Source organism: Lemur catta, chromosome 11 (genome assembly GCF_020740605.2).
Source record: "Lemur catta isolate mLemCat1 chromosome 11, mLemCat1.pri, whole genome shotgun sequence".
NCBI classification, from domain to species: Eukaryota; Metazoa; Chordata; class Mammalia; order Primates; family Lemuridae; genus Lemur; species Lemur catta.
Window position 1 is genome coordinate 13,196,828 of NC_059138.1, and position 14,194 is coordinate 13,211,021.

Consider the following 14,194-nt stretch of genomic DNA (forward strand, 5'->3'; position numbering starts at 1 on the left):
ACACGTGTTGGTGGGGACAAGGTGACTATGTATTACAGCTGTGCGTGGTTGGATGTTGGCCCCTTCGCAGAAGCAGAGAAGTCTGGAGGAGGGAGTCATTTAGGAGGGGAGGTGAGAAGGCCTCTGTGGCTTTGTCACCTTTGAGATGCAGCAGAGCAAACCCTAATGATGTGTCTAGCAGGCAGTTTGGGATGTGTCTAAAGTCCACGTGGGCTCGGGGTAGGTGCCACGGTGGGAGTGGAGACCCTGGGGATGCTGAGATTTCTGTGGGAAAGAGGAACATTAGTGACTGGGGTCATTGACCAACGAGAGACCGCCCAGTGTGCCTGCTCTGTGCGACAGTTTCATTTGGGGCAGGACCGGTGCGTGTGTCCCCCACTTGGCATGCCTGGCAGTGCTGTTCAAAACAGGCGCCGCGCGGAAGGCCAGGACCGTGTCTCGCCCGTCAGGCTCAGTACCACTGGCTACAGGAACGGCTCCTCGAGCAGGGCGTGGGGAGGTGCTCACAGTGTGAAGTGCTCTAGACATTCAGAGTGAAAGGTGTATCCTAGAAAGGTCTGCACAGATTCACACACCAGCAATCTGCCGGCCATTATTAAGGGAACTGAGGCAAGTATGAGGTCTCTCCATGTTTCAGATTAGCTTTTCATTTAGCACAGGGGAAGAATCATGTAGGATTTTTCTCCCCAGTTTTCTTCCAGCAACTTGATAAAGGCACAAAAGGTTCTGGCACTTTTTTCATTAAAGTTGCATTTATAGAGGGCTTTGTCCTCTTCCCTTTATGCACCTAAAATGCATGCACTGAGCTGGACTGAAATTTGGAAATGCAGTTCCCAGAGCGCTCAGGGGAGATCGTGCTGTAGCCCCCAACTCCAGTAGAACTTCTAAGACCTGTCTCACACACTCCTTGTCCCGTTTCCCATTCAGATTTGGAACTTGGCATCAAACAAACTCACATTTTTGAACTCCTATAAAATGAAGATGTCGGTTATCCTGGGGATTGTCCAGATGGTTTTCGGCGTCATCCTCAGCCTGTTCAATCACATGTAAGTTTCCCGATTCCCACGTGCCTGTTCTGTCTGATCACACTCCTGATGAGTAGTGGCAGAGCCACCAGTTGGGACCTGCACTGCTCTGTACAGGTTCCCTTCCTATGGGGAGTGCTTTTCCCTATGTATCCTGGCTAGAGCCGGGACAAGCTGGTGGGCCGGGAATGGCAGTGCCTCTGTTTCTCCCCATCAAAGTCTCTCAAAAGTAAGTGCACCTTTCACCCTAGAAATATTTAGGGATTCAAAAAAGACTGGGAAGCCCACAGCACCTGACAGGCCTAGGTTGGTGCTATTAACATATCGAGGCTTATCTCCCAGCAAATGGGCCAAGAGGGACGTAAGCAGCTCTTGGCCAAGGTGCCCTCAGCTCCTGTGTCCCATCTGGTGTCATTTCTTCCTACCAGCAGCAGCCTCCCCCTTGCTCCTTCAGTTGTTGATGTTTTCCGGTCTGCTCCTTTCCTTCTATCAAACTCCATTGCTGGAAAGCATCTTAAACTTATTTATGCTAAAGGTATAAATGTTTGAAAATAGCTTCGAATGTGCCCATTCACATGTGCAGACGCACGAGGCTGCTGACTGTAGGTGCTGCTGAAATCCCACTGCTGTGTCATTTGAGTAGTGGGGGCGGCGCGGTGCCACGGATAGGATGCTGGGTTTGGAATCAGAAGTTTCAGTCCTCGTTCCAACTCACAGTGGCTATGTGATCACAGACTCATTGCTTAACATCTCTGAGATTATTGTTTTCAATAAAATGGGAATGTGTAGTCAGAATGTTAGGTTGTTCTGTAATAACAAACAGCCTCGAAATCTCAGTGGCTTAAGACCATGGCACATGTCCATCATGGGCCCACCATGGCTCTGCTCCTGTCCCCCTACACCAGGACCTGGGCAGCTGGACAGCCACCACCTGCAGGGAGGGTGGTGAGTTCCACATCGACTCTTAAAGCTTCTGCCTGGGAGCGACACATACCACTTCTGTCCCCATTTTGGGGGCCAGTCACATGGTGATGTTTGATGTGAGAGGCCATAGAATTACTATTCTACATGGAAAACCAGAAATATTTAATAAGCAGACTCACAAACACCCTGTTACTACTGCCCATCTGAAAGCGCTGTGAGAGTTAAATGACAGATAATTCTGGAAAGTGCTTTTGGGACTAGACTGTCAGTGGCATCATGGTGTGTCAGGCAGGCCTCGACCGTCGTTAGCAATCTTGTCTGATCATGAAATCCCCCTTTCCCTCATATAACTCTTGCAGTTGACAAGGGAGATGAGGGTCCTTTCTGACATTTTCACTCGGAAGCCCCCATTTTAGCCTTGTGAGACTGTATCCTGGAGCAGGAGTTGGAAACTTGCTTTGTGAGGGCCGGATACTAAATATTTCAGGCTCTGCAGGCCATACGGTCTCTGTTGCAACCACGGCTGCTCCTTGACTTATGATGGGGTTAGATCCTGATAAACTCAAGTAAGCTGAAAACACCCTAACTTGAAAATGCATTTAATACATACTGAACATCATAGCTTAGCCTAGCCCACTTTAAATGTGCTCAGAACACTAGCCTACAGTTGGACAAAACCATCTAACAAAAAACCTATTTTATAATAAAGTATTAAATAGCTCACGTAATTTATTGAATATTGTATTGAAAGTGAAAAACAGAATGGTTGTATGGGTACCACCATAAAGTCAAAAAATTGTAAGTTGAACCATGCTAAGGGGGGGACTGTCTATACCCAAATCTGGTGTCGTAGCGTGAAAGCAGCCATAGACAATATGTAAATGAATGAACATGGCTGTGTTCCAATAAAACTTTATTTATAAACACTGAACTTTGAATTTTATGTCATTTGCATGTATCATAAAATATTCTTCTTTTTTATTTCTTCCCCAACCATTTAAAAACAGAACAACCATTCTTAACTTCCAGTCTGTACAAAAACAGTGATGGGCTTGAGGTGGCCTGCGGGCCCTGTTTGCCGACCTCTATCTTAGCACATTCTTAGGGAAAAGCCTTCAAGTCCCCATTCTGTATCCTTTGCCTTTCAATGTGTTGACGTGAGCCGGCTCTGCGCGTGAGGCTGTGGTCAGATCACCACCTCGCTACGTGGGCGTGACCTTCCCGCTAGATGTTACCTTCTAGAGCGTGGTTCCCTCTGAATCTTTTGTGCAACAGCACTTTCCAGTATTTCCTTTTCCCCCTTTTCTATCCATCGTACATGGTTGCTGTTTGCCAGGGGCCGCCGTTTGCCAGCAGTGCTTTAAAAAAATGAACATTTTGTGCTTCGAGAGAATAATGAAGTCCTGATGTTCCCTCAGTGTTCTGTCTTATATGTGTGTTTGTTTTTCACCCCCAGATACTTCAGAAAAACTCTCAACATCATTCTGCAATTTATCCCTGAGATGATTTTTATCCTGTGTCTATTTGGATACCTGGTTTTCATGATCATTTTCAAATGGTGCCGCTTTGACGTCCACGGGTCTCAGCATGCCCCCAGCATCCTCATCCACTTCATCAACATGTTTCTGTTTAACTACAACGACCCGTCCAATGCACCCCTGTACAAACACCAGGTATTTCTGTTTCGTGTTCTTCTTTTACCAACTTGGTCGTGTCCAATTTCTCTCTCTTGAGTACTACAGAGAGTAGTTGTCTGCAAGACTGAGCCATCTTAGCACCCAGTGAAGGGTGTTACATTCTTTAAATTTCAAAAGGTCCGTATTAAATGACTGTACAAGCAGTGAGGGCCATGCTGTGGCTCCAGCCGGTCCTGTTGGGGTGATACGTGAGAGGGGTGGTGACTGAGAGGTTGAAAAGTGGCTTGCACGGTGGCTACGAAGAAACAATAAAGCTCAAATTGATTGGCTTGAAACTGTAAACTGCACCTTAACATTTAATAATCTTTTATTCAAAAAGTTCACAAGAATGTAAACTGAAGCAGAATAAAGGAGTCCCTCTGCTCACGTAGGGAGTAGGTTCCTAGAAAACTATGAACGAAACTCATGCTCTTCTCTGAGCTTCCAAAGCCTGGCAGAGATGCTTTATGTCATTTTGTGGACTACTTCCATTTTTTTTCAGCCTCTTTATCAACTTAATATTTTATTTTTAAAAAGTATAAATATCCCATTGGAACTAGATATAAAAATAGCTGAATGAGTAATGCTCTGGTAACACTAATACAGCAGTTTTTCCCCCTGGCCTCTCCCAAGGATTAACCTGATGATATTGTTTGAGGGTAGATTTTCACTAAAGAGGGCTCATTGATGTAGATACTGATTCCCCTGGATGGAGCTCTGTGGCTGGTTTCGCAATGCCAGGTGACCTTTGAGGGCAAAGGTTGTCTGCCAGCAATGGTGCACACTGGGTGGCCTAGTTAAAGTCCTGTCTCTCTATGGCTATGCCCATTTGCATAACTTTGATTCCTACTTGTGTCCTCCTCCCCTACATAAGCATCAGTAATAATAATAAAAGATGCCTTGTTACAAGGTTTTCATAAGGAATGATTTCAGGTGATAATCAGAGAAGAAACAGCCTCCCAAAGCTCTTTTGTGGTGTCCTATCTTACTACTGTGGCGCTTACTGTTACACATAGGTGGTAACGAGAAACCACCCCCAGAATGCTGGCACGAACTGAATGTATTTTGAAGGTTCATTTACTCAGTGCTGGAGTCTAAATGCAAGTTTGTTTGCTTTTCCCAAACAAAGTCTTCTCTTTTAGGCAGAGGACTCAGATTCACCAAATATTTCATGTGCTAACTGCTTTCATGATGACTAAAGTGCTCACTCAGTCTGAAATACACACTGAGCATTGCACAGTGAATGGCTTTTCCAATTTTTTTCCACTCGAAAGCATTATTTAGAGTTGGCTGGTTGCCCCGTGTCCTCGTATGAAGAGGAATTATCTTGACACAGTTTGAAGTTTCCTTAACCTCATTTTGGGGTCATGCAGCTGGAAGAGACAATGTGAGTTAATAAATTCCCTTCCCAACATTGCCCTGGCTGTCTGTGAATATCAAAGGAGGAGATACGTGTATATATTTCTCCGATTGCTTTGTACATCATCGGGAAAAAGCCTTATTGTATAAAATGGGCAAATGGCAATGAAGCTTCACCGTGTGCAGGGGCTGGGATGGGCCAGTTCAGCCCAGGTTCAGGAGTCCCCTGCCTTTTTTGGCATTTAAAAATGGAGCAAGGATGGAAGATTGAAGATAAAATGTTCCCACTGTTATCAGGGTAAATCTCATTACACTTGGGATAATAAATCGTCTCCTGGCATTCCCTGAGAGCTGGGTCACAACATTTGGAGAAACATGAAGGCTCTAGAAACATTTTTCCTTTTCCTTCGAGCTCCCCATTCCCACTGCTTTTCCATGGCTCTGACCCAGACTTCTGGAACTTTCTGGTTCTTTTGACAATAGCAGCTGTGATTTGCTCCTCCAAACTGGTCACTGGGAAGTGTATAAACGAGGGGGCCGGGCGTGTGGATGTAAAGGCCATCTGAGCTGGTGACAGCCGGGGACTCCTCCTGGTTCCAGCACAGGCACAGAGGCTGCAGGGGTCTCATCCCAAGGGGAGCTGTGAGAGAGGCCAGGAGAGAGTTCCCAGTGGGTACCCCAGAGCCTGGCAGGTAACTCACCCACCCCGCGGAGATGAAAGTTAGGTGACGATTTTTTTAAGAAAGAGAAAGCAAGACAGCTGAGATAATTATCTAGTATTAGAAATATAAAATTACCAATTGAACAATGTTTGTAACTTAAAGTGAACCAAGGACTTTTGAGTACAGCATGACCTTTAAAGCCATGGGACCTGCCACAGTTTTCATCCAGAACCAGGGGAAACTGCCCCTATGGAGCAGAGCTAAGGGAACGAGGGCTGCCTTTATCATGTGTCTCACGAGCACTTGTTCACAAGTCTTGGTGCATATGACACAAGTATATAATAAGCGGCACTTAGAGAGTAAGGATAAAGAGAGTGAGTTTCCAGTGTCCAGCCTGTGTTAGAAACTGGGCACCACTGGACGGACATGTCTCTGTCTGCAACAGGAATATCCCAGAGTAAAGGTGACTGGATTCACTGAAATGCTTTGGGTCTCAAAATAAGGTGCTACTGAAGTGACCCATATTTATTGTTTTTATCATATAAAGAATGCTGTGGGGTCACATGAAAATGATGGGTTATCACCATTTTGGTCTTGCAGCAAGAAGTCCAAAGTTTCTTTGTTGTTATGGCTTTGATTTCCGTGCCGTGGATGCTTCTGATTAAGCCATTTATTCTCAGAGCCAATCATCGGAAATCTCAGGTAGGGGCCATTTGTTTCAATTCTCCCACTTTGGGTAGGAACGTGGGTCGTGGGTCATCTGGGCTTTAAAGAGAGTGCTGGGCTTTTGGGGCCGGAGGACGATGGGAGGGTGCTCAGGAACTTACCTGCCCAGGTGTGTTTCCTTCCGTAGTGCTGGGCTTTTCTGCCAGGCCCTCTTGCTTCCAGCGTAAGGCTCTGTTACGGGCAAGCGTTCAAATCTTACGTCCTGCAAACTTAGCTCGGGTGTCTGTGTGCTGAGTCTAGTGGGAGTTAATGATTTACAAGGTTCTGAATGTGGTTGTTGTATTAATTGAAAATAAGAGTATTTTACTATAGTTTTACTTTTTAAATGAATATTAAAAATTATTTTTCATTAGTATTCTAAAGTTGTGAGCTTTTACTATATTATGTCACGAAATGTGTCAGGGAATTAGAGTAGTAAACAAATTCAAATACATCAGTTTTTATTTATTTGTGATTTGTTGTCCCCTGATTGCCAAATACCAGTTTCAGCCCATTCTCCCTTTTATCTAAACTGCTTCTGAGCCTCAGATTTACTCATGGGGTGAAGGAGTTTAATATCAGCCTGTATCAAATAGGATTTAGGAAGATTAACCTCCCCAGGGACATCAGAGTCTAGCTATGACGCATGAACACTGTTTGAGATAATAGTTCTCTGCTTTCCTCCATTAGCGTAAAACATTAAGTGGAATGTGCTGAGACCACGCATGTTTTAAATGGTTGCAGATATATTCAGGTTAAATTCTATTTTTCTAATATCTTTCTTGGTTATTGGCCTGGAGAGCAGTAGAATCAGGGGCCTAGACGTGGTGAGTCTGGGAGGTTTGTGCCTATGCGATGCCCCATTTCCCTGTCACCTGCCTCTTCTCCCACTGTCTCTTTATTTCCTGCCAGTCTTGACGAGTTGCGAAGCCTGGGTGAAATACAGTTCAGGTGGGATGTGCAGAAAGAGGAAGACAGAGCAGAGGATACTCACTTGTTCATTGTTTGGTTCATTGGTGACGTGGTGGTTGGGGGTGGATGCCTGTCCAAACAGGTGACCAGGCGTTTCAAAGGAAGATGGCAAATACCGGTTTGGAGAAGTCGATGCAGTTTTTTTTTCTTTTCTTTTTTAACTCAACCTGTCCACAAGCCCAGGGCCAGGTTACTGCTGGCTCACCGGAGCCCTAGGACTCTAAAGGAAGAGCTTGTCTTGCTCTTTGCATCACACAGGCAGTTGTGGATCTCAAAGTGGTAGATTTCTCCCTTTACCCGCTAGATGGCTTGAACAGTGGGAAATAGAGAGGGTTTTCTTAGGCTGCCATCGTGGGTGACAGCTCTTAAAGGGCTCTTGGTACCAGAGCTCCTGAAGACTGTTTGCAGGCCTGTCTCTTTGGCCCTTGGGGTGCACGGCTGTCAGTTGGCTCCTTAGACTGCCAGTTAGGGTCCTGGTGGTTCTTTTTCATGTTAGAAATGTCACCACCTCCATCAAGAGATGATTCTATAACGGCATGATTTGACTCCTCCCCCATGAAGCCCTGCAGACATAATAGAGGTAAACAAATTCGTTCTGATGGACCTCAGAGGACATGACCAGAGGTCTCGTCTATTCAGCCTCTTCTATAACCCGAGGTCTGGGGTCCCTGCAGACTGTGGTCTGGAAAGCCCTTCACTAGGGGCCACCTGACATGTGGCAGCTCCCTGGACCACCTGAGCCCCCACACTGTTTCCCCTTCTGACTTGCCACGTGGACCCAGGTCCCCCACGCTACCACGTATCAGGTTACAGTGAAATAACTTTGCGTTTCCATTTAAAATCTTTACAATGGCATGTGTGTTTGTTATGGTAAACATTATTGAAGCACAATATAAACACAGCAAAATGCAGACGTGATGAGGGCACCGATCAGTGAGGTATCACACGAGAGCACGTTCGTGTCACCAGTGCTCACACCATGACACAGATGATTATCAGAACCCACAGTCCCCTGTGCCTCTTCCCTATGAGTCTCTTACGCCAACCGCAGCCGTACTCCTGACTCCAAACACAGTAGGTTCATTTTGCCTGTTCTTGAACTTTGTGTAAATAGAAACATCCAGAATGTCCCTTTCAGGAAGATGTGACTTCTCTCATCCAGTGTTCCAGTATTAGTAATTACAAATACTGATTCTATAAACATCCTTGGATATATCTTTGAGCACATGTGTTTTTATTTTATTTATTTTAGAGACAGGGTTTCCCTCTGTCACCCAGGCTAGATCATAGCTCACTGCAGCCTCGGACTCCTGGGCTCAAGCGATCCTTCCACCTCAGCTTCCCCAGTAGCTGGGACTACAGGTGCACACTGCCACACCCAGCTAATTTTTCTATTTTTTGTAGGGACAGGGTCTCGCTATGATGCTCAGGCTGGTCTCAAATTCCTGGCCTCCAGTGATCCTCCTACCTTAGCCTCCCAAAGTACTGGGATTATAGGCATGAGCCACTGCACCTGTACAGGTGTTTTTAGAAAGTTGCCAGTAGCTAATTTACAATGATTGCTTCACATTTTCTTTCACGTGGCAACCAGCTTAACATCATCGATTTTAGTAAGGGGGCTGCAAGTATATTTTCACTGGAAAGAAGATAGTCACTAGGATTCACAAAGCCCAATGTCACACTTCTAAAAAATCATTCATTTTTGTTTAAATGGTTCATTTAAACCTGCTCAAGGATAATGAGCAGAAAAGGCTAGAGTTTAGGGTTGGAAATGGGGATGCTATTTCTTCTATATGTTCTTTGGTATTTTCTTCTTTAAGTTGAAGGAGGGAGGAAATAGGCTTTCAAGAAGACAAATGTGACATGAACTTGAGCCACATCCCTCCCTGTGGGGCAAGGAACTGTGTGAAAGGCTCACCCAGAGTCCCCTCTTGGCACTCGTCACATGGAATTCCTGTTCAGATGGACCTGAGCCTATTGCTGGGTCCCCCCAAGGCCTTTCCCTCGGTCCCCTGAGGGCAGACTGTGTCACTGGCACGGCTACCCTGAGACGCTCAGGTGCATGTGGGAGTGTGACGTTGTGGGCAGGGACATCAGGTGTGCACACAGGGCCCTCGTGATAAGACAGGAAGCCAGGGGTGAGAAGAGGGCGCCGTGGTCCAGGGCCAGCTCTCCCACACTGCCACGTCTGGCTTAGGACTGACTTTGAACCTGGCCTTCCAAGTTCTTATGAGGATTTATTTTTCAAGCTAGAAGGCTAGAACATTTTGTTTCGAAGTTTGTTGGCTTGGTTTATAACTTTTAAATATTTCAACATATGGCATGTGGACTTCCATGTTTACCCTTGCCCAGGGCCCTCCAAGTATTAAGTGCAGCCCTGTAAAAGAAAGAAAGGTAAGGATATTTTTGCTGCCTAATTTACAGTACTCCACCCATGAAATCATTCTAGGAAAAACTCTGGACACGGGACATTAAGCTTCTTAGCAACTTGAAAGAAATATTCCACTCAAATGTAGGGGTAAAACGAGGCCAAGCTGAATGGTGACTATACCTAGATTTTTTTTTTCCCTTGTATTTTTTTGTGAGCTATTTTTATAAAGTGAGATTTTTATTTAACATAGTGTACATGTGTTGGAAAAATCATTAATCTCTCTTAGTTAATTTTGCCCAGAGAAATTTGGCTGTTCAGGTCACAAGGCTACCCCAAAGGTACAACTATGATTTATGACAATGTGTATTTCTTTTAACAACAGAAAGGCACTTTTGTGCACGTATTGCTTTACTGTCCAGACTGTGTGTGGTTCAACACGTTCTGGAGCGCCATGGAGCATGTGCTCTGGAGTCAGACTCCAGGGTTGGTGCCCTGGCTCTGCCGTGGGCCAACCTTGCCTGCTGTGTGATCTCGGGCACATTGCTTAACTTTTCTGGGCTGCAGCTTCTCTGTAAAATGGGGTGATAATTGTCCATACGTAAAATGGTTGTTATAAAGGCTAAATGAGATAGTGTCATGTTTAGAACAGTGTCTGGTATATAGGTGATATTTTATATAGAGTTGTTATGATTCTAAGGCTGAGTTTAGCGCGCTCTTCATTTCTTTGCTTGCTGACAGCTGCAGGCATCCGTGATTCAAGAAGATGCCACTGAGGACATTGAAGGTGACAGGTCCAGCCCTGCCAGCAGTTCTGGTCGGAGGACTTCTGCAGGGGCCCACGGGGCTCAGGACGACCACGAGGAAGAGGTATCTGTGACTAGACCACCTGAGGAAGACCCTCCAGTGTGCACAGATTCTAAAAGTGGAATCCAGTCTTCACAGCGCTAGGGCAGGGCACTCGGCCGTCAGTTGGCGCAGACAGTAGAGCTGGGTGGGTCTGGGGGCCCCTCCTGGGCAGCAGCCCTGTCCTGATGAGTCACAGCAGGCTAGGAAGGTCCCAGGGGAGGGGGAACATCTAAGAGGATCAGAACAGCTATTTACCAACCAATCTGGGAGTATTTACTATTTTAGCCCAAGCACTGACATATCTCTAAGTGCGGGTGAATATCAGCTCGAGTCTAGTGACACGGAAGGTCCTATGGGTCCCTGAGGCTCAGAGCCACGCCCCCAGGAGTGTGCTGCGCTCGCTATGACCTCTGCAAGTTTGTGAGCGTGATCGCTGCCTCTCGGGAGCGCCCTCGGCCTCCCTGCCCCGTGTGTGCAGGGGCAGCTGTGTACACGCAGCAGCGTGTGCCGCCTTCTCCCGGGTGAGGTGGCTGGGTTTTTTTTGTTTTTGTTTTTTGTAAAGTTACGGATTTTATTCTCTCTGACCCAACAGACAATTACTGGTTATATTAACCACTCCTCAAATTCAGCCATAGTCACACTGAATATTCCTTATCTGAAAGCTAAATTTTAAAGTTAAATTCTAGCATCTTATATATAAAATAAAATTAGAGAAAAGAGAAAAAATGGTTATTATACAAATAAGCATACACACACACACACACACACACACACACAGAGGTGGGGGTGGGGGCTGGGGGGAGGGGACGGGTGTACACCTACGTGATGAGTGTGATGAGCACTGTCTGGGGAATGGACACGCTTGAAGCTCAGACTCGGGGGGATGGGGGGATGGGCAATATATATAACCTGAACTTTTGTACCCCCATGATGAGGTGGCTGTTTTTACGTGATGATTGAAGTCAGGCACCCTCCTGAGTCCCGTGCCGAGGTTTTAGCTGGAGCTCTGTTCTCATTCGGGAGTGGGGACTGGGTTCCCACGGTGGCCAGAGACGCTGTCAGTGGCTCCATTTGTGGTTTTAATTGCTTACTAAAAAAAGTGTTCATTTGATCAATTAGAATTACTAAAACATCTAGATCATGGGACATTTTTCCAACGAGATTCCAGATATAGAGAGTAACCCATGGTAGTAGCTGTCGATATCCCCAAGTCTGTCAGACCTGCTGGAATGTTCTAGAATAAAACCTGACCCACACGTCTTCCGACACATCAAGTCCCAGTCCTGTCCAGTGCAACCTCTGTCCTCTGTTCTCCTCATGCTCTGACTACATATCCGGGCGATTTCCACCTCCTCTGCGAACTGGCCGCCCCCGTTTGGGCAACCGTGGCCTCCGTTCCAGGCCCTCTCCCCTGGTGGGACGGGGCACGGGTCTCCCGGCAAGGTCCTCTCCTTCCCTGTGAGCCCAACTCACGGGTAAGGCCGTGGTCTTCAGACCACCAAGTCTGCCCAGCACGGTTCCAGCCGTGAGTTTGGGGGCTCCCAGGATCACCCTCACTTCAGCCCAGCTGACTCTAAATTCAGGAGACCCCCTCAGACTCTTTCTGCATCAATAATTCATACACTGATTCAGAACTTGGGAAAGTGTTATACTTACAGTTACAGTTTTTTGTGGTTTGGGGGGATTTTTTTGGGAACAAAAGGAGTAAAATCAGAACTAGCCAAAGGCAGGGTGATGGGACAGAATAAGGACTGGAGAGTTCCAAGCATGAAGCGTCCTTAGGGACACGTGGCTCTCCTAGCATGGATGTGTGGCCATATGCGCACAGTGCTGCCTGCCCAGGACGCCCACCTGAGCTTCAGCGTCCAGAGTTTTGCCGCGCAGTGTTGGTTGAGTGCGGCTCACTCCCATCCCAAGATCAGTCCCGGCCCCCTAAGCACACTGGTGGTCACCCTGGTGTGACAGCCCCCACGTAAACTGTCAGGTGCCCACCAGGAGTCACCTCATTAGCACAAACTGTCAGGTGTGGTCCCAGGGGCCCACCACGAACAAAGACTCTTTCACTTGGGAAATGCCAGGGGTTTCGAGCCTACCCCCCGGGAGCCAGGACAAAGGTTTAATTCTTCCTCTCACTCTCTGCCATCCCTGTCCCTCCGGTTCCTCAGAGCTGTTCCCCTGGCTGCGTGGACAGCCACCTGTTTCCATCTCTGCCCCATAACCTCTGACCTCTGTTCCTGCCTGGACATCTGTCCGTCCTGGACATCTTGCCCGCAGCTCTGACTCCTCCAGCTTCTTTAGGCTTCTCTTCCTCATCAGCTTCTTCTTTCCTTATCTCTGAGTGAAGATGCTCCCCAGGCCAGGAGCTCCCCTTTCTGTGCACTGTCCCTGGGTGATCTCAGTTCTCCCGCAGCTCGGGTCCCAGCCCCAGCTTTTCCAAGCCCCTGTTTCCGTTCTGCTGGTATGTGCTGGGACAGTCTACACATGTGGCCCACTGTGACCCACCAGCGTGGCCTGCTCACCTCCTCTGTCATGCCATTCTTCCAGCTGCACAGGCTCAAGGGCCTCAGAGCCCCGTGTGACGGGAGCCCCACCAGGGCAGGGGCCTTCCCTGTGCTCCCACAGCACCACTGCTCACCTTGGTAATCGCGTGTCCCCGGTGTGGCATGGGGCCTCTGCTGACATATTCTCCTGACTGGGCTGTGAGCCACCTGGGGAGCGGGGACAGCGCCAGTCAGTTGTCCCCAACTCCACCAGAGTGTGGGCAGAGAGAGTAGGTCATGGCTGTCTTCCTGCATTATTGAGCTCATCACCAAAGAGGACTTTTTTTTTCTTGCTTATAGGATACCCCTACCCTAATCCACTATGCTACTGGTGCCCCTACATGTTTCTTTCTTTCCTGGTCACTTTCCACTCAGTTTCCTATTATGGCTCCTCATTGTCTCGGAGTTATTTTCCTAACTCTCCCCTTAGGTCGCCTTTCCAGAATCTTCAGGGCTGGAGCACTATCTTCTATTCCCCACCTAAACAAGCAGCCAGTTCCAGCCAACTCGTTTCCTCCCAAACGCGGGTTAATGACATTCCCAGCCGCCTGCCTTTCCTTACGGGGAACAATCTGCTCCCTGCCACGCTGGACGCCTGCCTGTCCTTCCTGGCACCGCACAGACCTCGGCTCCCCTTGCCGACCAGTCTTCTTTGAACTTTCCTGAGCTCTTGCTGGGAAACGTTACTGCACACATCCCAGATCCTGCTCACGCTGGTAGACGTCTCTCCCCAAGTCTGTGAATATTTATTTTCCCCTCGTTACGCTGAACGTGTCTTAACAGCAAAGCCCACGTCGTATTCATCTGCGTAGCATGTGTAATACCTTTTGTGCAGAAAGTATGTGATGAACTAAAATGAACAATTCTCTGTTTCAGTTCAACTTCGGAGACGTCTTTGTCCATCAGGCCATCCACACCATCGAGTACTGCCTGGGCTGCATTTCCAACACCGCCTCCTACCTGCGGCTCTGGGCCCTCAGCCTGGCCCACGCGCGTGAGTGGGCGGCCCCGCGGGTGGCGGTCGGCGCTGCCCTGGGGGACAGGCGCAGTGTGCTCAGAGGGAAAGGCGCCTTCTCTGGGTTCTCTGTGGTGGGTTCGCCAGAAGGACGACTCT

At 47.6% G+C, this 14,194-nt stretch overlaps 1 protein-coding gene across 3 annotated transcripts in view; it reads left to right on the forward strand.

Annotated features, from left to right (window-relative positions):
* Positions 1 to 14,194, forward strand: part of ATP6V0A4 (ATPase H+ transporting V0 subunit a4) — a 63,550-nt gene that overhangs the window by 46,913 nt on the left and 2,443 nt on the right. For all 3 annotated transcript variants that reach the window (XM_045565320.1, XM_045565319.1, XM_045565318.1), the window contains 5 exons: positions 928 to 1,046; positions 3,406 to 3,622; positions 6,247 to 6,348; positions 10,433 to 10,561; positions 13,957 to 14,074. In XM_045565320.1, coding sequence (XP_045421276.1) covers positions 928 to 1,046; positions 3,406 to 3,622; positions 6,247 to 6,348; positions 10,433 to 10,561; positions 13,957 to 14,074 — 685 coding nt within the window. The remainder of the gene's footprint in view (positions 1 to 927; positions 1,047 to 3,405; positions 3,623 to 6,246; positions 6,349 to 10,432; positions 10,562 to 13,956; positions 14,075 to 14,194) is intronic.